This window comes from Gossypium raimondii, chromosome 13 (assembly GCF_025698545.1).
Source record: "Gossypium raimondii isolate GPD5lz chromosome 13, ASM2569854v1, whole genome shotgun sequence".
NCBI classification, from domain to species: Eukaryota; Viridiplantae; Streptophyta; class Magnoliopsida; order Malvales; family Malvaceae; genus Gossypium; species Gossypium raimondii.
Genome location: NC_068577.1, coordinates 17,213,056 through 17,237,605, shown reverse-complemented (window position 1 = coordinate 17,237,605; position 24,550 = coordinate 17,213,056). Strand labels below are relative to the sequence as shown.

At 31.5% G+C, this 24,550-nt stretch overlaps 2 protein-coding genes and 1 pseudogene across 3 annotated transcripts; 1 reads left to right on the top strand and 2 right to left on the bottom strand.

Moving 5' to 3' along the window:
- Positions 1 to 307: 307 nt before the first annotated feature.
- On the bottom strand, positions 308 to 5,628 carry LOC105781413 (heat shock protein 90-5, chloroplastic-like; annotated as a pseudogene).
- Positions 5,629 to 8,610: 2,982 nt separating this feature from the next.
- Positions 8,611 to 11,156, bottom strand: LOC128036081 (protein MAIN-LIKE 1-like). Of its 2 annotated transcripts, none has more exons than XM_052626880.1 (4): positions 10,902 to 11,156; positions 9,963 to 10,809; positions 9,816 to 9,880; positions 8,611 to 9,729 (listed from the first exon to the last, which is right to left on the bottom strand). In XM_052626880.1, the coding sequence occupies exons 2-4, from the start codon at positions 10,349 to 10,351 to the stop codon at positions 9,707 to 9,709; spliced, it is 477 nt and encodes a 158-aa protein (XP_052482840.1). In that variant the 5' UTR covers positions 10,352 to 10,809; positions 10,902 to 11,156; the 3' UTR covers positions 8,611 to 9,706. The 2 variants fall into 2 exon arrangements, with proteins under 2 accessions (XP_052482840.1, XP_052482841.1); XM_052626881.1 differs by having other exon boundaries at positions 9,963 to 10,752.
- Positions 11,157 to 20,085: 8,929 nt separating this feature from the next.
- On the top strand, positions 20,086 to 20,996 carry LOC105781996 (uncharacterized). The gene is made up of 3 exons (XM_012606504.2): positions 20,086 to 20,321; positions 20,395 to 20,438; positions 20,537 to 20,996. The coding sequence occupies exons 1-3, from the start codon at positions 20,240 to 20,242 to the stop codon at positions 20,840 to 20,842; spliced, it is 432 nt and encodes a 143-aa protein (XP_012461958.1). The 5' UTR covers positions 20,086 to 20,239; the 3' UTR covers positions 20,843 to 20,996.
- The last annotated feature ends 3,554 nt before the right edge of the window (positions 20,997 to 24,550 follow it).

Below are 24,550 nucleotides of genomic sequence, written 5' to 3'. Positions count from 1 at the left end.
CAAGCTCAAATTTGAGCTTTTTTGAGCTAACTCAAAAATTTTCAGACTTACGAGCTCAGATCAACACGGATAGATTTTTGAAAATGTAAAGACTTTTCTGGTGTGCAAATTTATGCATTATCATTGATCGAATATAAATATTTAAATAAATATTATTAATTTATGCACTAAATCTTGGCGTGCTTCCTATCCAATTTTGTTTAGTTAATTGCCCACTAATCTAAGTTGTTAGATCAATTTGGTTTTACTTAACAAATGTCTGCATTTAGTAACTTAAATGCTCTAAAATTCGCTAAATATCAATCAGTTTATGCACAGCCAAAATGATCATATTAACCATCAAAAACTTGTCTGTTTCAGTGGCTTTACCCCAACTCAACCCACAAAATTCTTCACTTCTATTTTCCGGATTATTTTGCTAAATCCCAATCAAATAATATATGAAAATTTACAATATAATTTTGACCATATTTAATCTTGCCAAGGATCACTCTCTGTCCGTACTTCCGATGGTTCGATAACTTGGGTCTCTAAAATTTCATCGTCACCCATATAGGTTTCAGCAGCACTAGCTTCTGATGCTTCCATCTCATCTTCCTCCTCTGATCTACCCCATCTGCCTCCAAGTGCCATTGCCATCATCTCGTCTATCTTGTTTCCCAACTCAGCAAGGCTCTCAGGCTGCACAATCAAAGATGAATGTAAGAATAACATGATACATAAAAATCTGCAAATATGTTAAACCTAAATCAAATAAAGGATTCTATCCACTTACAGAGAAACCACTGGAGATCAATGCTGTATCATACAACAAGTCAACAGCTCTCTTGGCATCACTGCTTTCGGGTGCATTCTTGCATGCAGCCTGCATGGAAAATAGAACCAAAATTAACATCGTAACTACACACTCAAACTACAACATCTTATATCAAGTTTAACTACCACGGTCTTACATTCAAATCCTTGATAATTGGATGATCTGGATTAATCTCTAGTATCCTCCTTCCCCTCTTGAACTCCAAACTTGCAGTATCTCCAAGGGCTTGTGCTTTCATCAACCTTCATTATGCATTTGAAAATACTAGTTTAAGAATAGGTTTCAAATATTTCTACGATTCATATTGAGAAGTAAAAGCAAACTGCTTACCTTTCCATGTTGGCTGACCATCCAAACTTGCCAGAAACAAGCACACAAGGTGAAGAGGATTGACGCTTCGAAATTTGGACTTTGGCCACTTTGCCTCCAAGTTGTTGCTTTACCCAATCACAGAGAAGGTTGTATTCTTGTTTAGTTTCCCTCTCTTTTACCTCATCTTCATCACCTGTATGATGACAAATTCCATCATATTCACTCCAAAGCCATCAGAAATTAAGAGCAAAAATAAGTAAATGAAAAGATGAAGTGATAAACACCAACCAAGTTCTAAATATTCCTTGCTAATATCAAAAAATTTCTTTTCTTTGTAGGTCTGCAGATTTTGGATGGCAACCTCGTCGATAGGTTCTATTAAATAGAGAACCTATAAAACAAGAAGCTATATCAGTTATCATGGAACATCAAAAGCAAAGACACCATATCCACTACAGGAAAAAGACAAACAAGGGTTTAGTAAAAACAAGAATATAAAGGTCTCTTTCATCCTATAATTATAAGAAACAACAAATGTTATCTCTTTTCTATTCTTAAGCTAAGTCTTTCATGGTATTTCCAAATAGAAGACTGCCCAAACATGATTCAGGCAATTCACTATTAGGTGACATCTATCAAATTTAATCACATTATTAAAGACTACAAATTTCATGTTCGGCAGCCTAAAGACCAAATGCCAAGTTTATTTAGAACCTTGTACATCCAATGCAAATCTACAAACATACCTCAATGTCTTTTTGAACCAATTTCTCCAAGAATGGAGCAGTCTAGGCACTTTTTAAGCTGTCAGTTGCTAAGTAATAAATTGCATTTTGATTCTCACTCATATTTGCAACATAGGTATCCAAACTTGTCAATTCCTCTTCACTTTTTGATGTGTAAAACCTAAGCAATGGAGTTATACGCTTGTGATTACCAGAGTCTTCAATGCAGCCCAACTTTAGAAACCTGCCAAAGTTCTCCCAGAATTTTTTGTAATCCTGTAATCAATTTTCATCATCAGCTAAGTTAATCAACAAAGTTCAAGTTAGAAATAATGAAAAAACATATGATCCCCACCATGCTATATACCTCCTTATTTTCACTTTCAGAGATCTCTTGAATCATGTCAAATGTTTTCCTGACAAGCCTCTTTCTCATGATTCTCACCTAACACATAATAACTATAGAATAGTAAATAACACAAGTAACAGTAGTAATTAAATAGCTAGCTGCACTGCACATAGCCCCTAAACTGAAAATAAGAATTGTACTTGGCAATAAATGAGCATGCTTGTGGATGTAAAATTTTTGCTGATATAACTACAGAAGTGTAAACAAAATTAATCTTACAATTCGACTCTCTTGAAGGATCTCTCGAGAAACATTTAGGGGAAGATCATCTGAGTCCACAACACCCTTCACAAAGCTCAAGTATCGTGGAAACTGAAAAACAACGTAAAGATTAAATACAAGTTAAAGCTTGATAACACAAGCTACAAACAGAGGATCAACTATTATCACAGTCCCCACTTGCAAAATTTCAGGATTCAGTCACCTTATATGAAAGTACACACACACAAAAAAAAAAAACCGAAGCTTTCTATAGCTTTATCATTAAACAAGCAAGAAATGGAAGGATACTTAAACCAAAACAGACTAAAATTTTCTAGTCATCTGAGTTTTATTCGATGCAAAGCAATATAATAAGTCCCCACAAAAGAACTCAGAATTGCAAAATTTAGTACTCTATAAATAGAGCTATCAAGTGACCAAGTTAAAACTTACCAGCTCTCCATCAAAATCATCCAAGATAAATACACGTTTCACATACAATCGTATATTCTTTGTTTTAGGATTCATAACATCCTCATTGTTGAGAGGACCCATGCCAGGAATGTATAGAACACTCCTAAGCTCCACCTCACCCTGCATAATTACAAGGGAAACATTAATGGCTTTTGCTAGGCATAAGTTGTTAATTTATAAAATTATAAATGCACACTTACCTCTGTAGTGAAGTGAGTGTATCCAAGAGGATCCAAGAATTCATTGAAAGTCTTCTTGTAGAATTCATTGCACTCATCCTTTTCAACTTCCTTTGGATTTCGCATCTACAACAGACCTCCCAAAAGACATGTAAATGATGGTTTATAACAATAAAAAACATATGGAAAATAGAGGATATTCTTAAGAAAAAGCAGGCATTAAAACTTGCATTTATAGAGGTGACAGAACAACAAACTCACCCATATTGGTTTTGTTTCATTTGCTAATTCCCAGTCCCAATACTTCTCAGTTTTAGTTGTCTTCTTTTTCTTCTCACCCTGTCAACAAGCAGAAAAGCCCACTATAACACAATATTTACAAAAAAAGAAAGTTTGCTACAAAAATTAATATCAAAAGCAGGGAAAGGTTACCTCTGGCTTTTCTTCTTCTCCTTCTTTTGGTTTTTCTTCCTCCTCTACCTGCTCAAAGGTTGAATATAGTAAAGAATGGTCAAGAAATTTCCATGCGCTCAGAGTTCAAGTGCACATAACAAAATAGAGTGACTCTTTCGCATTGGCTATGGAGACAGGGAAAAAATAGAAGTCTTGATGGGCTTAAGCCAAATGGTAACATCTTCAAAAGAAACAAATTCTTTTCATAGTTTGTATATACATATATATAGTCACAGTTTGTGTATATATATACATATATAGTTATAAATCTCAAACATGGCGAGGATTTTAACACTGGTTTATACAACTTGAGACATCCATGAGGTCCAAAGTCAGTACAGATTAAGAACATGAGGAGTCTGAAGGCAATGGAGAGGGGTAACAATTAGTCAGTCTGATATTTGTAAATTGCTTACCCTTGCTTAAAGAACTAGTAGAGAAGTACATACAAACATACACTAACCTCGACTGTCCTTGATTTTTCTTGCCAACAGTAGATGGGGAAAGAAACGAATTGGGAGTAATTCTTCACCAAATTCTGAATTCTAATCGGATCAGAGAATTCATACTTGTCATCTAACTGCAAGAGAACAACATCTTAGACCAAATTTGGCACTTGGAAGAACCAGAATGTAAAGGCCATTATACCAATAAACACAATATTAAAATCTCAAAACTCCATCTACAATCTTCTTTTCATATTTCAACATACAAATACACTAGTTAAACAGAAATATTCTAACAGGATGTAATGGGACAAAAAAAAAGAACATGTTGAGTACCCTTAAATACAGTGTAATCTGGGTACCACGGTTTAGAAGCTTTTCAGGATCAGTTTCCTCCCTGATCACATAGGAGCTACTATCTGCTACAGCTTCCCAAACATATTGCTTCTCTGACTTTGGACTCTTTGTGGACACAACAACCTGATGAAGAATAATTTTAAGCAAACAAATGCAATTAGCACTTAAACATGAAAATTATTGAACCAAAAAGAGGCTTCAAATAGGAACGGAAAGATCATAATGCAAGATACCAATTAAGCAGATAGCATGTTACCTTCTCTGCAACAAGAAACGCAGAATAGAATCCAACACCAAATTGACCGATCAAGCCATTGTCTGCCCCTAGATCCTTATTTTCCTACAGAGAATTAGATGCCAAATAAGTGACCAAAAACAGTAAACTCTTTTATTTAAAAATATATATATGAAAGAGGTTACCTTAAGAGCCTTAAGAAATTTTGAAGTACCACTTTGAGCAATTGTTCCAAGACAGTCAATAAGCTCTTCTTTTGTCATGCCAATACCAGTATCTCTGTAAATCCATGAAAAGAAATTTTAAGAAAATAAGTCCTCCATTTCAACTTTTTCAGTAAGAAAGGTCATAAGCAAACGTACGTGATAGTGATAGTCCCATTATCTGGATCAGGCTTGATGCGTATCTCAAGTTCCCCAGCATCTCCAAGCAGTGAGGGCTCTGTCACACTTAAGAATCTAAGCTTATCTAAAGCATCACTAGCATTACTAGAGCGCAAAAACATGAATTCTTCATTAGTTTCAATTCAAACTAGGAGTCTTCATTGTAAAAAAGAAAGAAAGAAAGAAAAGAAATGACTAGTTATAGAAAACAAAAGTTCTCTCAACTTACAAGCTCTCTCAGAAACACCTCTTTGTGGCTATATAGACTATGAACAATCAAATCCAACAAACGGCTAACCTGCAACCATGTAAAAATCGTGCCAAAACATAGGAGAGAAACCATCAATATTAAACAAACACCTACCCATTAATTAACAAAAGCTATTATATCCAATCGAAAAAGAAAGCCACCTCGGCTTGGTACTCAAATTTTTCCCCGAAAGTCACTTGGGTCTCTTTCTCAGCAACTGTGGACGTCACACACTGAACTGCAATCAGGTTGGTTGTCTTCTCAAGTTTCCACCTTAAGTCAGAGCAAGAGAAGGCGTTGTTGAGAGCATTTGGGGTTAGAATATGTATTAACAATATTCCATGAATCAGGGGCAGAAGGTAATGGTGGCCAATGGAGCCTCCCATAAAAAATATTTCAATTTTGAAAATGTTTAATTAAGGCCTTTTAGTTTTTTTTTTTTGAAACTTTTAATTTAATTCTTCTAAAAATTTTGAAAATTTTCATTAATTTCACAAAATTTTTAAAATTTTAATTAAACTTCAATTTTAAAAAATTCCATTTAAACTCTTAAAATTATTAAAATTTTAATTAAGCGCCCATCCGCTACAGTCATGAATCCAACTCAAATTTGAGAAGCTTTACTTCTCTTTCATATTTGAAAATAATGATAATCTCATTTATTTCATAAAAACAAATAGGTGTAACTCTTTATTTAATTTTTATTTTAATCTTTAAAAGAACAATTTATCTAAAATGGATGGAAAATTAATATTTATTATCTTTCTTGATATGACATACATGTAAATTATCGGTGGATGCCATTAATTAATCTTTCTAAAAATTTATAAAATTATTAAATAACTCATTAACGTTATTAAAAGTATAAAAATATAAAAAGATTTTAATAATGACATGGCATATACATGGTATACGAGGATGTTGCATCGGCAAAGTTATTATATATTAACTTTTCTATCCAATTTGAAGTGATTTGACAAATAACATAAGTTTAATAGTTAAAAATAAAAATAAATAAATGATAGACAAAAATAATTTTTTTTAAAGTCGAAAGGTCAAATAAATTATTATGCCAAATAAATATTAGACGCATACAGGTGTAATAAATTTTCTAATCTTAGCCTTAATTTAGAAGTTAAGTTATTCACTCTTGAATTAAAGTATCACGTCGTCATTTTATTAAGGGGTTAACGATAATCAATGGATAAGTGATCATTTTATCCCGCCACGTCACCACTGAAGCACACTTAAATCAACTGTGAAAGGAAAATGAAAATTGAAAACAACATGAGGACCCATTCCATCAATTTCAACTTATACCACTCTTTACTATTTGTTTGTGCGAGTACCTGGAATCCTTTGTGAATCACTTTACAATGATAAGTACATGTCTCTAATCTTGTTCATTAAGTTAACCACTTTGATTAAAGTGAGGTTGGTCCATAAAAAGATTTCTATAGATTTATCATGTGAATTGTTACTAGATCATATCAAGATTCACTCAATCCAATAAAATTTTTAAAATTTCACCATTAATTCTATAAAGTGCAATTAAATCACATCTTAGTAGAACACTCTATGATCTTATTTCAGAAGACATTTGTACAAAACAGCTGCCTCCAAACTCCTATTCTATATGAACTCAACTATCCATTTTTAATACTCCATGTGAATTACATATCTTGTATCAACACACTGAAAAAATTTGGGTTTTTTACCCAAATAATACAAAAAAATTAAAATAATACCAAAATAGTACCACAATTTTATTATGTACCAAAATGGTACAAATAGTAAAAAAAAAAAAGCTAGCCGATGAAGTGACAGGACCCTGGTCGAGGGTCTGCCACAGGCGGCACCAAAGGTGTCAGTGACAGAGGTGGCACCAAAGTTGCCACTGCCACTAGCGGCACCCCAGCCTTATAATCATCCCCAATTCACTTCAGCTGCACGAAGGAGAAGAAAGAAAAGGAAAGGAGAAAAGGAAAAAGAAGAAGAGAAGAAGAAGAAGAAGGAGAAGGAGGAGAAAGAGAGGGCAGTGCCAGAAAAAGAAAAGAAAAAGAGAGAAAGAGAATAGAGAAAGGAGAAAGAAAGAGAAGAAAAAAATAGAAAAAATAAGGTATTTAAAAAAAAATAATGGATTATCTTGTTATTATGTTTTTTTGTATATTTTTTATTGTTTTTGTTGTTAGTTTAGTTATTATTGTTAGTTATTAGGATTAATAAAACCCTAATTATTATTTTAGTTAGTATTATTATTGTTAGTTTTAGGGTTTAGTTATTAATAATTATTGTTACTTAGTATTATTGTTAGTAAAAACTAATATTATTATTATGGTTAGTTATTAGGATTAGTAAAACCCTAATTATTATTTTAGTTAGTATGATTGTTAGTTTTATACTATATTATTGTTAGTTATTATTTCTAGTAAAACCCTAATTATTATTGTTAGTTAGTATTATTTTTAGTAAAAACTATTATTATTATTATTGTGTTAGTTATTAGGATTAATGGTTAAATATTGTTCATTTACAAAATGATAACTGAAATAGTATGAGCTTATGAATGAAAAAATTGCATATTGAAATATTAATTTTTTATTTAAGTAATTTATTTACTTTTCGAAATTGTTTTTTGAAATTTTGTTTATTTTTTAACAGATTGAATATTGAAGATGGATGATAAGTTTTTCGTATGCGTTTATTTCAATGGAATCATCTTGACAACAACTGTTGGATGTATATTTGAATGTCGGCAACAAATAGCAATGAGATTTAATAGAAATGTCTCGTTGGATGATATGAAGGGAAGGATTAATGCAAAAATTGTTAGACGTTGTGGTAGAAGGATATCAAAAATTTTCTACAAGTTTCTAGTTTCGACAGATCCAATCAAATTCATCGAAATGGAAATTGTAGACGACGAAGACGTGGAAACAATGATCGCTCTTTACTGTGGGAATGAGAGTGACAAAAATGCACCGATTCACTTATTTGCTGAGTTAGCCGATATGGAGCAAAATGAAGATGTCAATGCATATGGTGAAGAACATAGAGCTCAAGAACCGTGCATGGTGGCTCCAATATCGTACGTTGATAGTGAATCGACTATAGGTGGGATCGGTAACAACCTCAATATTACACCCGATATTGATGTGGTTGGTGATGATGAATACAATGGTAGCGATCATTGTGATCAAGAGGTCGATAGTGACAGTGATCCCGATGTGGACGATGTACCTGATGATATTGACAATGAAGATGTGAATAACGATGGAAACATTAACGCGTCTTCAGTCGGGAACTAGATGTGATGTATTGTGATACACAATAATCCTGGGCCACACATGTCGCTCATAGATCCCAACATAGTGCATTTAGTTGAGTTCCCGTAGTACCCTGAAATACTTATTGCTCACCGGCTGGCCGTAAATTCCGATCATAAGGAGTTATTTGTCGGCCAGAGATTCGAAAGTAAAGAAGAGTGCATATTTGCTATTAAACGGTATAGCATGAACATATTAGTGGATTATAAAGTTGTAGTGTCTAAACCGACAGTGTATATTGGGGAGTGTTGGAAGGCAGCGGAAGGCTGCAATTGGTGGGTACGAGTTGCATTCATTCAAAATTCGCAGATGTGGGAGATACGAAAATTTGTTGGGCCTCATACATGTACATCAACACGTATGACAGAAGATCATCGAAAACTTGATTCCAAAACTATCTGTATGTGTATCATGCCAATGGTGAAGGACATGCCGACCATTAAAGTTTCGGTAATGATTGTCGAAATGCAAGCACGATTCCAGTATCAAGTATCATATCGAAAGGCGTGGATAGCTAAACAGATGGCCATGGAGCAATTGTATGGAGATTATGATTCGTTGTATAACGAGCTACAAGGATGGATAGCTATTATACGGGAGTACGTACCGGAGACTGTGGTTGAGTTACAGGCAAGACCTTATTATGACCCGAACGACCAATTAAAGCTGGGGAAAAGAATTTTCCATCGGATGTTCTGAACGTTTGATCCATGTGTGCGGACATTTCCCTACTGCAAGCCGTTTGTGCAGGTGGATGGGACCTGGCTATATGGAAAATATACACAGATCCTACTTCTTACTTTGCCAAACTAGAGTACCATTGTATGTACTCTACTGATGGTTGCAAATTGGAAGCCATAACCATCTGAGGTATTCGAGCCATCCGATTAATCCACAACGCAACAAATCTCCGGTGCTTAACCCCCCAATTCAACTGCGGTTTCCCTCTCTTGTTGATGTCGTGAACCACCCCCACCTCGCATGGCGGATCTGGGATATATTGGACGCAACCAAACTGTCGTAGCACTCGATCCCCATGGTACCACTCGACTACATTGAAATTTATAATTTGTGCGTTAGTGCACCACATATGAGAATGAACGTAGGCAGACGAGGGTATGATAGCTGTAATTTTCGGTCTACGATATGGCATCCATATAAACTGCATGATTAATAACATGGTTATAATTTAACATGGTGTGAGTAAGATATAGAAAGTAACATGTCACGAATATTAGAATAGCTTACCCCTTCCCCGGTATGCTGTTCGACCATCAGACGGTATATCGGGACAGTGTACGACCTCCTGATACCTGGATAAATACTTCATTTACGAAAATAAATTTCAAGTGAATATAGTATCGTTACAATTAATGACAAATTATATTTTATCACCTGTTAACTAGGGGATATACATATGGTTGGTGACTAACTGATGCCAAGAATGGCATCTGATAAAGTGCCCAGGACTGCAACAATGTAAGGCATCCATCCATGTCTACGACAGTAGGTTTTGTCGTCCGACAAAGCTCCCGATACAACACTGCCAGAACTGCGGAGCCCCAGCTATACGAGCGAACATTACTCAAATCAGCTAATAGAGGTAAGTACATGATATGAACCTTGTTATTGTTTGAACCGAGCATCAGTACTCCCCCTATAATATGCATGATGTACGCTCGAGCAACGCACATCAACTCTCCTTCAGTGGCATTAGGTAAGTACATGATATGAACCTTGTTATTGTTTGAACCGGGCATCAGTACTCCCCCTATAATATGCATGATATATGCTCGAGCAGCGCATATCAACTCTCATTCAGTTGCATTAGCTGATAAGTGTCCAAATTTGCCTTTCAACCATGTAAATTTCAAGCCCAAAAAATTTGACTCATCATTGTCAAGCTAGTCTCCTAGTAGGCTATAACATAGTGCAGTCGGCTCAGCAAATGCACTTACTCCCGTTACGGGACTCCCATCGATTGGGAGCCCAACCTGCAGTGCAACATCCTCTAAAGTCACTGTGCACTCCCCACACGGAAAATGAAAAGTGTGGGTCTCCGGGCGCCACCGCTCTACTAGTGCAGATAATAAATCGTATCACAAGTCGAACGTTCGGATCAATGTTGCTGACTCGAATCCAGCTTGCTCCAAGTAGGGCATCAATCGTTCATCTGGGGGATATCCTATACCATTCACCCGACCCCTTAATACGCGGTACGAGCCTTGATAGTGTTAAATTACTGAAAATAAATATTAGGATAACATGATTTATTTCTATATATTACGTATATCATTTTTTAATAGAACCCGTGATTAACAAATAATATATTACCATATTATTAGCCGCATCAGATATGTGGGGATCGTCGTTAATCAATCGAGCCATGGCGATGCCTGCAACTTCAAAATAAATTTATGTTTTTAATTTCAATGTATTTTTCTTATTTTCGGATTTTTCTTAATTTCGAATTTTATTACTTTCAAAAAATATATTATTTTCATATTTTATTATTTTATATTATTTTAGTACATAATATTTGAAATGTATTAATTTAGTGTGTTTTTTATATAAATTTAGTAAATAACCCTTATTTTGGCCCTTTGTTCGTATTTTTCTTATTTTGAATTTTATTACTTTCAAAAATATATTATTTTCGTATTTTATTATTTTATATTATTTTAGTACATAAAGTTTGAAATGTATTAATTTAGTGTGTTTTCTTATATAAATTTAGTAAATAACCCTTATTTTGGCCATTTGTTCGTATTTTTCTTATTTTCGGATTTTATTACTTTCAAAAATATGCTATTTTCGTATTTTATTATTCTATATTATTTTAGTACATAAAGTTTGAAATGTATTAATTTAGTGTGTTTTTATATAAATTTAGTAAAAACCCTTATTTTGGCCCTTTGTTCATATTTTTCTTATTTTCGGATTTTATTACTTTCAAAAATATACTATTTTCGTATTTTATTATTTTATATTATTTTAGTACATAAAGTTTGAAATGTATTAATTTAGTGTGTTTTTAATATAAATTTAGTAAAAATCCTTATTTTGGCCCTTTATTCGTATTTTTCTTATTTTCGGATTTTATTACTTTCAAAAATATACTATTTTCGTATTTTATTATTTTATATTATTTTAGTACATAATGTTTGAAATGTATTATTTTAGTGTGTGTTTTTTATAAATTTAGTAAAACCCTTATTTTGGCCCTTTGTTCAGTATTTTTCTTATTTTTGGATTTTATTACTTTCAAAAATATACTATTTTCGTTTTTTATTTCTTTTCGTATTTTATTTTTTCATAAACATATTTTTTCGGTATTTTATTTTTAATTCTATTTTTGTAAAAAATCTCAGTACAACATGCTAAATAAATTTCATAAAAATATATCTAATCAACATAAAACACAATTAACAAATAAATAAAATAAAATAATAAAACATAGAATGTACAACATAAATAATAACATAAATAATAAAATAATAAGACATAGTATGTACATAACATAAAAATTAAAATTAAATTATGAATGAATGAATGAAAATATAGATAAATATAAACATACCTTAATATCTCTTTTAATCAAATAATACCTTGCAAAAAAATAAATTTAAAATTAAATCTCAATTAAATCAAAACCAATCACATTATAATAATAACAAAAAAATAAACAAATTTCCTTTATACTTTATTTTTTTTCCTTTCTTTTTCCTTCCCTCCCTCTTCTTCTTCTCCTTCTCTTTTTCTTTTTCCTTTTTCTTCTTTCTGCTCCTCCTTCCCCTTCTTCTTCTTCTCTTCTTTTCTTTCTTGCAGCTTCATTTTGCCACTTTGGGGACCATTATAATGGTCCCAAAGGGGTGCCGCCTGTGCAGTGGCACACCTTTGGTGCCGCCTTTGCCACTGGCACCTTTGGTGCCGCCTGTGGCAGACCCCCGATCAGAGTCCTGTGTAACACCCCTTACCCGTATTCGATGTCAGAATAGGGTACGAGGTATTACCAGAACATATACACTTTTAACCATATTAAACCGAGTTGTAAAATTTCATCTAAACTAAAACTTTCAAATTGTTATTCTTGATTCGCTAATTAGGGTTTACATAGCCCAATATACTCACAATCTTTCATTTCCTCGTCGTATGAATTTAAAAATTTCCATTTACTTATTGAATTTATCACGAGTACCTGAATTGATCCGTATCATTACATATTCTCATGTCGTCACATTTTCCTATTTAACTATTGTAATATATCAATTACTCAATATCTTATAAACTAAGTGTCACATATACATTATCCATTCATCTCCCATACAACTATCAATATTAGCCACAAAGATAGAACAAATTTTCTCTATTCGATGTTAAATCAAAACATGTTACTTCATTACCAACTACCCTTACTCAGTATACACCTTAAATTAGCCCAAGTGTTTAACCAATCACACATGACATAAATATATTCTATCTATTATTGCAGAATATAGATGTGCTACCCAAATCATAATTCACCTCACATAATAACTGAGTTAACTTTTATCATTTGTCAAATAAATTACAAAACAAATTATATAACAAAATATAGATACATTTTAAACCTCACCAAAAAACAAATTCTCATGGCATTAAATAATTATCACGCATCAAAGACAAATGTATTTGATATTTCTATCACACAAACCAGATTAATCAAGCAACCTCAATGATGTAATCATCCTTTAACTTACTTAACCAAGCCAAATTATACCATCATCTCACACATAGAATGACCCACCTATCATACTTCTCAATTATGTCACTTAATAGACCAAATATACCTAATCTTTATCATCATGATCAATCCACAACCAAAATACATCCATATATCTAAATTACCACACGCACACATATATATATACCATACACACATACTATAAAACTTTATTTTCCCCATGAGCTTAAATCATGACCAATAATGCACAAATATAAGTATCCTTTCTATTTCATCGCTTATTAATTATAATCGAACATATGACCAATTATAGACAAATCATTTATATATTCTCTAATTTTCCTCCTCCTCCTCTCCATTCCACATCCTTAATGTGTATAATACATTTAAGCAACATTTTCCATACTATCACTATTTTTCTGTATGTAAATTCAAGCTGTCTATCAGAGTCAGAGTCACTAATTTATTTATATCTCGATCTACAGAGCTCCAAATTAAGATCCGTTAATTTTCCCTGAAACTAAACTCACATATCTTCTTACCATAAAATTTTTAGAATTTTTGGTTTAGCCAATAAGTACAGTTTATTCTTTAAAGTTTCCCCTGTTGCACTGCTCGACAGTTCTGACCTCTCTTCACTAAAAATTGATTATCTCATTGTACATAATTCGGATGGTATTTCCGTTTATTTATAATGAAAATATACTCGTTTAGGATTCTAAAAATATAAGGTTTAACCCCTAATTAATTTTGTACAATTTTTAATGATTTTCCAAAGTCAGAACAGGGGATTCCAAAATTATTCTGACTCTATCTCACAAAATTTATTATATCTCATGATTTACAATTCCATTGCTTACACCGTTTCTTCTATGAGAAACTAGACTCGATAAGCTTTAATTTCATATTTTACTCATATTCTAATTCGATTCCCACGATTTTTGGTGATTTTTAAAAGTTGGCACACTGCTGCTGCCCAAAACTGTTTTAGTGCAACATTTTGATTACCATTTTGACCCTAAACTTTTAACACATGACAATTTCATCCTTAGGCTCGGAAAATGAAATTCTTGCAATTTAATCCTTGATTCAAGCCTAATAGTTCTCATACATATCAAAAAAAGCCCATGGATTCCATGAAATTTTAGAATTTCTCCACAATTTCAATACTTTTCAACTTAATCCCTAAAACATGTTTTCATCCAAAATTCTTTAATAAAACACCTTTAAACATCCATTAACATCTCAATTTCATCATAAAATAACAAAAATAATATTAAATTATCATTGGTATCTTCCAAAACTTTCAACAAAATGAGAAACTAGTAGAATACTAAGTTGGATCTAATTGTAAAAGTCTAAAAATATAAAAATTTCAAGGAAAAAGAAAGAATTAAACTTACTTGAAGCCAAAATATGGAATACCAGCTCCAAACCCTCTTCCATGGCTGTTTCCCACCGAAATTTCCAGAAGAAATGGTCTTGAAATCCTTAAAATAAAATTTGGCCACATAAACTTTATTGTAATTCCAATTTTGTCCTTAAATACATAAAAATCTTTGATTTTTTTAACGGTATGCCGCCTCTGCCACTTAAGTTGGTCCATTTGCTCCTTTAGTCCTTTCTTATTTAATTTTTAATCTATTTAATCACTTTAGCAAGTTTTGCATCTTTTCAATTTAGTCCTTTTTAATTAATTGACTGCCGAAATGTTAAAATTTTCTGACGAAACTTTAAGACTACCATATTGACACTCCTTAAATATTTATAAAAATATTTACGGCTCGATTTATAACATCGAGGTCTCGATACCTCTTTTCCTCAATTTCTTAACTTAATAAATTTAAAAAAAAACACAAATTACTAATTTAAAAATCTCTTAACAATCATATTTGACCCGTAATTATTGAATAATAAAATTTATGAGCTTATTTTCTGAATTTGGTGGTCTCGTACCACTGTTTTCAATATTTCTAAAAATCGGGCTATTACATCCTGTCACTTCATCAGCTAACTTTTTTTTTACTGTTTGTACCATTTTGGTACATAATAAAATTGTGGTACTATTTTGGTATTATTTTAATTTTTTTATATTATTTGAATAAAAAACCCAAAAAATTCCATATGCAGCAAATACAAATGATCAGAATTATAAACAGAGAAAAAATTACGGCTACGGCTACTGTGGGCTTGGGACCAATGAAGTAGTCAACTATAACGGGCTAAGTCTTGGATCACTTGGTTTCTACTTGACCCTGAATTTCTAGTTTCTGAAAATGGGTTTAAGGCCATAGTCAGCCACAGTCAGCTTCTTGGACCTAACGGACCTATGGAACTTGCAAAAACAACAGTAAATTAACACGACAAAACTTCAAGTAATTGTCTTACGTTTTCGATGCATATGGAGAAGAAATGTTGTCAATAGAAAGACGATTGATCAACTGGCATTGGCTTTTCCAATGAAGGAAATATAATAACATTCAACCAATACAGCCTAATCTATACCAATATAACTATTGGGTGCAGTCATATAAATTACGCTAAGAGAATTTAAATTTAAATTTTGAGAAAAAGAATTATTGGAAATACAGCTATAAACTTTAACCATGGACTTGAAAAAAAAAAATATATTGTCAATGATATATGTCGAAACCATTTTTTGAAAATAAAAAAGTTTTAGGTTGTCGACTTTAAAAAATGAAAATTGGAAGTCGCCACCAATCTTTTATTAAGGTGTGATTGGGTCACCTAAAAACGACTTTGGTCTACAAATTTTAGAAAAATGGGTCCGGGAGTCGGTTACGTATGAGGAAGGATTATCACCCTCATAACGCCCAAAAATTGGTACCTAGTTAATTAATTAATGTCTTAATGTCGAAAATTTGAAAAAATATAATCCTTAGCAAAAACTTAAAAACGTTACGTATTAAGACCCTCATCATTTCAGAGAAAGAAAATGCCACACCCAATGCGTTAGGGCACGACATTCTAATTTCTTCAAAAATGAATTAGGCCAGAATACTCGTGTAATAAAAATTTAAAAGAATATCCATTTATTCAAGATTTAAGAAATCGTGGCACAATACGTTAGGGCACAATTCCTCTAAAATCCCAAACTCGGAATATTTCCTTTATTATTTTTTAGAAAAAATCTTCATTTCGAGAAATCAATGCGTCACATCCAATACGTTAGGACACAACGTGTTGAATTCCCAATAATGAGTTCTTATTTTTTTGATTAAAGAGAAATGCTCGATTGTTAGATTTAACGAAGAAAATCGGAACCCTATACGTTAGGGCTCAATTTCCTTGAAAATCCTAAATACAAGCATTATCTCAATTTTCAAAAGTTTGAAATCGAGTAAAAAAATGATGTGATGCTACATTAAATATACAATTCAATAATAAATATTACAATGGCATAGAAATAATATAAACAAATAAATAAATAAATAAAATCAATAACATGCAAAGCATCAAATAAATGAGTGAAATAAAAAAACATTCTTTTAAAATATAAATGAAAACATAAATTGATAAACAAAAGAAGGAAATAAACAAAAATATAAAGAGAAAAAAGGGTACAAAATATATTTATTGAAGTTATGAGGAAGAAAAAACAAGCACAAGATTTACATGTGAAATTTTGAATTATAAAATTTATATAAATATAATGCATTTATGAAAATAAAGAAAAATATAAAAAAATATATATAGATTAAAATATGTGTTAAAAATATATAAGTATTTGAGCATTTTTGAAAAATGTGAAAACATCGAGGGGCAATCGCACAAATTACCCATTTAGGGTGAAAATGCGTGGACCCAACCTGCGGGTCGGGTCGACCCGCGGACCCACCCCAAACCGAACGGTGTCGTTTTGCCCTTAGGTTTTAAAACAGTTTTCTCCCTTTTAAAAAAATATTCGTAGTAGAAAAGAAAAAAAAAACAAATGCTCTCTGCTAGGGTACAGATCAATGAAGTGAGAGGCCTCTATTTATAATTGAGTCTCCCCAAATCCAACGGTACAGATCAATTACATCAACGGCTAAGATTAAAGGGTATCTACAAATTAAATCTCTAAGATTACAAAATCATATATTCTAAGATTGCATATTATATCTAAGATTGCACATATCATAACTAAGATTGCATATCATATCTAAGATTGCATATCCTCAAAAATTATGTTTCCATATGTGAGCCGGCTAAAATTTACAATATATTTATTGGATAATTATTTAATATATCGACGCTAGAATTTTTTTATTTTACACACAAAGTTAAAAGATTACAAGTACCATTTTTATATTTAAAAATAAAAATAAAAATATAAATGAGACATATGACAGGCTGTTAATATCATTTATGAAACACCGATTGTATTATCAAGTAATAATCCATGTATATTTTCATATTCTTCTTTTGTTTAGTTTTCCTTCGGGGTGTATTTCATGTAATCTCACATTCCCGGTTCAAAATATTTTAGACACTCGTAATTTCACATTCTTAAATGGTGTCAAAATATTAGAATATAAAATGTAATCCTAAAATCACCCATTACTTAGATTATCTAAAATTATGGGTCTAATTTGAAATTCTGGAAAAATTTGTCCTTTGTTTTTATTAATTTAATTAGTTTTATTTTTCCCAAATAAAATTTAAGTATAATTAAAATAAAAATATCCCTTTTTCTTAATAGTAAAACAACAGTAGATGTGATATTTTAAAATTATACATTATTTTTATTTATTCTATAAATTTATTTATCAGTATATTAATTATGATTTATAAATAAGGATTGATAATAAAATTATTTTTACGAATTATTATAAATCAATAAAATAAAACTGAAGATAGTCAACAATCCATAATTTAATATTCTCCTAATAAGCTAGCAAACGCTGAAGCAGTTTCTTACTAGATTGTTTCTTCTCCAACTACGGTTTCGTACGATATAATTATGTGGTGGGCATGTGGCAGAACATGCTTCTGGTTGTATTCCGATACAACTATGGCACATACTTCGACGTGTAGGTGTGTGAAAATATGTTAGCCGGTGGTGGCTGGCGGGTTTAGACCCACCGAATCATTCAAATGGTGTTGGAAACTACGCTCGAGCTACCCACCTATGCTAACCTATCCTACCCTTAGGACCAGGGTTTCACAAATTCTTAGCTATTAAAAAAGATTGCGGTGTCTTGGTTTACATCCCCATTGGGTCTGTTTTTGGACCCTTCCCTGTTACTTCTTAATTATTTAATAATATTTTAACAAAACTTTTATATTATTAATACATCATTTTAATATTTTTTATTTTGAATATTGAATTCCAATCCCAAAACCTTAATATTAAATTTCGAATTCAAACTCCAAACCTTAAATCTCAAGCTTAAATTTCAATTTCTGAGGGTTTAGGGTTTAAAATTTAGGATTCGAAGTTTAGTGTTCAAAGTTTGAGGTTTTAGATTCAAGGTTTAGAGCTTAGGGTTTATGATTAGAATTTGAGGTTTAGAGTTTATGATTCAATGTTTTGGGTTCGAATTTTAGGGTTCTAGGTAAAAACATACCAAAATTATATGTCAATAACATAGAAAAAATTGTTGAAATGTCATTGAATAATTGAAAAGGACTATGGATAATGTGATGAGAATGATTTATAAAAGAATTTATCTTGTTTTTCCTATGTTTAAATAATATATTCAAGTTGTTTGACTCATTCCTATTAGTAAGAATTACTTATTAGTAAAATGTGTGAGATGTTGATTTATTCCTATCAATGATGCATAAATTGTAAATATATATAGTTAGGTTAACAAATTAACAATGGTTTTGCAGCATAATTAAAACATATGGATAGATTATAACATGTTTAAACCTACCATATAGATAATGTAAATTTGATAGATTAAATAAGTAGATAGACCCAATAAAATTTTAGAAGGATTCTTTTTTTTTTTGTACATTATATCGAAGTTATTAATGTAATAAGTATAGATATATGCTTATAGCATCATCTATTCATTATATTTGACTTAGTAATTAACATCTAAATTAAAAGATAAGTAAACGAAAGAACTTGATCAATATGATATTAATACTTTAAAGATTTTAAGATGTAGCAACCATTGTTTGCCAAATTTCAATAGAGGGAGGATTTGAAAAGGCTGAAAATCATTCAAGAAAAACAAAGGTGTGGGGATTGGGGAATAGTAGCCTACTCATTTGGGAAATCAAGATTTGAAACCGTATATCAATATAGCCTGCTTGGGGCAAACAAAAACGAAAACCTAATATTTCTCGTTGACTGCATGGCGGCAGACAGGCGCAGAACACACGTACCTTGCATTTTACGTTATCTAAGCTTCCACCATTACCTCTAATACTAAGCTGCTTGATGGACCACTTTTAAACCCTTGGATCCTCTGTCTTTCAAAACTTTTTGCATTGTTACCATAGCTTCGATGTTTTCCACGCAAATTTGTTACGAACAAAAAAAAAAAAAAAAAACCCTCTCTCTTAGACCCCAGTTTTCATCTTGGACCTTGAAACAAGTACTTAAATTTACTACAAATTCCGTTTGTGATTGCAAACGAAAAAAGCATTGAGATTCCCATATAGTCTCAACTTCAATCTCGTTGACACAAGTGGGGTGATATATTGGAGTGTTCAGATGCAATATATTATAGTATTCAAATATCTTCCATGTGTAAATATTAAAAAAAAAAATCAATTCAACTAGATTTCTTCTCTCTATATATAATCACTTTGAAAAGCTAGGCAGATGTTGGAAACCATAGCCTTGACTTGGGTTTTGCTACATAGGTGCTATAACCTATATTTGACTTGATAATTTGGTCATCAATCAATCAATCAATCTCCCTACCTCTAAAACCCTAGTTTGCTTCTCTTTTCATTTACTCAACATAAGCCATTTCTAGCAAGACAAATGGCTGCTGAGAGGGTCATAACATGCCTCTCCATTTTGCTTCTATTTGCTGCATTGATCTCCATTGCACAAGCCACCAAAGGTACATACATAACACTACATCAAAATCCTTTTTATTTAATATTGCATGTTGCTTATAATTTTGTTTTATACAGATGGGATCCCAGATTCAAACCATATGACAGTTCCAATTAGAAAGGTAATAAAACTAATAACAAGGTGTCTAATTTAACTTTTCTTGTTGCATTATAAATGAATGTTTTGTATATCTGAAAAAAAGAAGTGGGGTTTTACCAGGGATTGTTGAAAGGTGGTGATGAACATGCTGCAAGTGTAACTGCTGCTATAAACAAGAAATGGCTAAGAGGGAGGAAAATGGTGCAAATGAAGAAGCTGAATGATGTGGAAAATATGAGTGGTGCCTTTGGACTTGGTGGGTCGACTTCAAAGTTATCAAAGTGTGGGGATAATAATAATAATAATAAAGGGTGCGACCAAATTACTGTGAATTTGCCTGATGAAGTGGATGAACATCAGTCAGGTTTTGTGGCTTTCAATGCTGATTATCATGCACCAAGGCACCACCCTCCTAAGAATAACTAATCATGGAAAATATATATATTAATAGTTTTCTTTGAATAAGGAATGTTAGTTTTGATGGGGAATATTCTGTTAAAATACAGTTCTGGTTTTGCTTACATCTATGTATGAATGTTGTTAAAACATAAAGTATTTATGCCTTCTTTTTCTAATTATACTTTACTTTCGACTGTCCTTTTTTGGGGGGTCATTTGATGCATGACCGACAGAGCTTAAATTGCCCAGAATCAACTAAAGTATTGAAAGGATGTAGGAAAAACCAGACCATTCTAATTATAATCTCTGCATTCAGAGTGTATATTTTACTTTCGATTGTCATTTTTAAAATTTAAATACTAATCAGGACCTAACTAAAGAGGTCGGGGCATCAACCCCTCCCTTAGCATCTTTAGTTATTATTATTATTATTATAGATATTTCATATTTGTAAGCTTGGGTTTATTAATTTAAAAAAAAAAAAAAACACATAATTATAGATTTGACTACCATTTCTTAAATTTCATTTGTAAAATTTAGCTTTAAATTATATTATTTGTAATTTTTATGAAAATTTTATAATTTTTAATATATCCTTCAAAATACAGTACGAGGTTTTTTTTGTGGTCTTTAAATTATATTAAAATAATTTTGAGTGCATAATAAATTCTATAATACAAAGTAAATTTGTCTTTAAATATAAAATACAAGTAGCTGATTCCAACAAAAAATTGAGGCTTCTTCAACCTTTATTTACTTTCGTTTGACCACAGAATTAGAGAGTACCTTTAGATGGTGATTGGATCAGCATTTGGCTTACATCTCAATTTCAAACATATACATAGTAGAAGATTAATGGGTAAGAGCTATTATTTGAAGAGGCACACCTCTGGAAAAACCTTAAAAAAACAAGAAAGAGAGCAAAGTGATTCTTGAGAAAGAAGAAAGGCTGTTAAGTGGAGGTAAAACTAAAATTAAATATGATTTAAAATTGAATAAAATATCAAGTCATATTTAAAAATCATCTTGGCACGAGTGAAAGTTATCACAATGCCTTGTTAATTCAAACTCATACGATAGTTATCACATCACGTACCAACATTAAGATAGCTGATTCAATGCTCATTAATCACCATACTAGCATAGCAACGTCGATAACATAAACTATTAACTGAAACATGTGAAAGATTAATTTAATGTATTCTTTTCAAGAAAAGTACATAGAGATTTTAGCTCTTAAGCTATCTTAGAAGCCTATTTATCATATTTAAAGCACGAGGGAATTTGTGTTTCCTTACTAATGTTAAAACTATATATCATGCATGTTTAGTCAAGTTAATATTAATCAAATTAAAAGATAAATAATTTTTAAAAGTAAAGATTTAAAACAATATAATTACATTTAGTACTTAATTTTTATTAAATTATCAAATAATTTTCAAACATATATTCCGTAGTTATAAATTTGGCGTAATGCATAATTTTATACTTAAATTTGATACTTTTTATATTAATAATATTAGTAATTAAACTTTGTCAAATCAACTCCAAAACCCTAATTAAACACTAAAATGTTAACACCGTTACTTTTGGGCACCAAAATATATAATTTTTGTCAAATATGGTCACCAGATTAGACAAAAAAACACAAATATCACATTAAGAAAAAGTGTCAAATTCAAGTACTAAATAATATATTAAGCCTATAGATTTCAATAATAAAATTAAGAAATGTAAGAGGGTTGGGGCTTAGGCTAGGCCTATTGGGTGGTTGCCCAAACAAACTGAAAAAATGGCCTGTTTTTGAGATTTGAGTGGGCTGGGGACGACGCCTGCTTGAGTATCTAACATGCTGATCTCAAACCACGCATGCCACCATCCCAATGCATGCATGTATGTAACTTACACAGCATATAATATTATTCCTCAGACACAAGGTCTGACTGTTGCTTAATTAATTTCGCCCTTTTCACAAATAATACTAATAATTTGTTCGGAACCTCCATTTCTGTCATCTTCTCATATATTTTTACGTACTTGAATGAGTACTTCACCTGCAAGTATACATAACATAGTTCCTAAGAGGGCAGGATACTATTAGCGGTCTCCTGCTAATCATTGTTTGCTTTTCTCTAGGGATTTATCATTGTATCTTCAATTACAATCAATCCCTATTCCCTATATATATATTAAGTATGAGATAGACGACGACCCACAAGTGGCAGCAAGATAAGCAAGAAACAAGACCCAGGTTTATGAATACGAGATTAGGAATAGGGCTCCACCTCCAACTCTATCCAAAACAGTTTTTAAGCAGGCTGTTACAAAGCCCTATTCTGCTTCACCAAACCAGCTTTCAACGTTTATCCTGATTTAGTTCAACTCTGCTTTCTATACTTTAATCATCTTCTTTTTTTAAACTTTTCCTTATTATATGAAAATAAATCTGTATACCGTTTGAGGTTCATCTGCAGGCTAAGTTTAAGGCAGAAGAGCTTCTTTTTGACTCCCATATATATAAATACTAACCTTTAAATATTTTATTCAAAATTATAATTTGCTTTTCCTGTGTTGTTTTTAAAAAAATAATATTTGAGTTTTTTTGTGTATTTAAAATATTACATTTTTTTTACACTAAAATTTTATATCTAGATGATTATAAACTTATATATAAGTTAAATTTTGTGTACTTCCAGTTCCACCTCTGATCAGTTTGTTCACTTCACTATTCGACAAACTATATAGCAGAATCACATCAATGGAGACTTAGTGGAACTACAAATATCTTCTTCTTCTTCTAATAATGTTATATATTGATATTTTGCTATTTACTTCCTTCTAATTTCAAAATTACAATTATATATCATTAAAAAATGACCACATTTTAAGCTAGTTTGTAACTTTCAGAATTTTAATAAATTCTTTTGACTTACTAAAAATAATAAACTAACTTAAAAAAAACCATATTCAATAGATTAAATAACAAATAAAGTGATTTATGTTCACATATAGAAGTCCTTCCCTTTCCTTTTATTAAGAAATATATATATAGGGTAAGAATTATAAAAATAAGATCTGATACAAGATTTTATTAATTAAGATTTATTGTGACAAATCATTAAGAATAAAACTAAATGCATAAACGCATTCTAAATCTATTGATTTTTTAGAATCTTTGATCTTATAGTTTTGATCTTCCAAATTAGCACACAAGTAATTCAAAGAAAAATTACGTATGTAATTTAAGGGTCATAACCTAACCCTAATTTCTAATCACTATCATCAATTAGAAATTAGTTACTAGAGTATCTACACATATTTAGCCGACACTATATTTAATAACTAAATCTCAATAAACCTTAACTTAGATCACTTTTAATTTGAACTAATTTTTTGATGATAATAAATAATAACATGTAACAGTAAATCAAATATAATTTTGAAAAGTCCAAAAATACATTTCATTAAATGAAAACAGCTGACAAATTAAAGGGAAAGAAAAACCATGTTCCAGCCATTGAAAGACTTCCCAAAACAAACAATCCAACTTGCAGGCAGAGGGCAGCTCCATTATTCCAGCTTTTCTTTCTACATAATTTTCGAAAGACGCATGGGATATTGTGAACAAGGCAAAAGAAAGGAAGGCAAGTGTAAGAGCATGGGATAGATGGGGGTCCAACCTTTGGTTAACTGATAAAATGGCAGTGTCTTAATTGGGACCCCAACCAACATTAT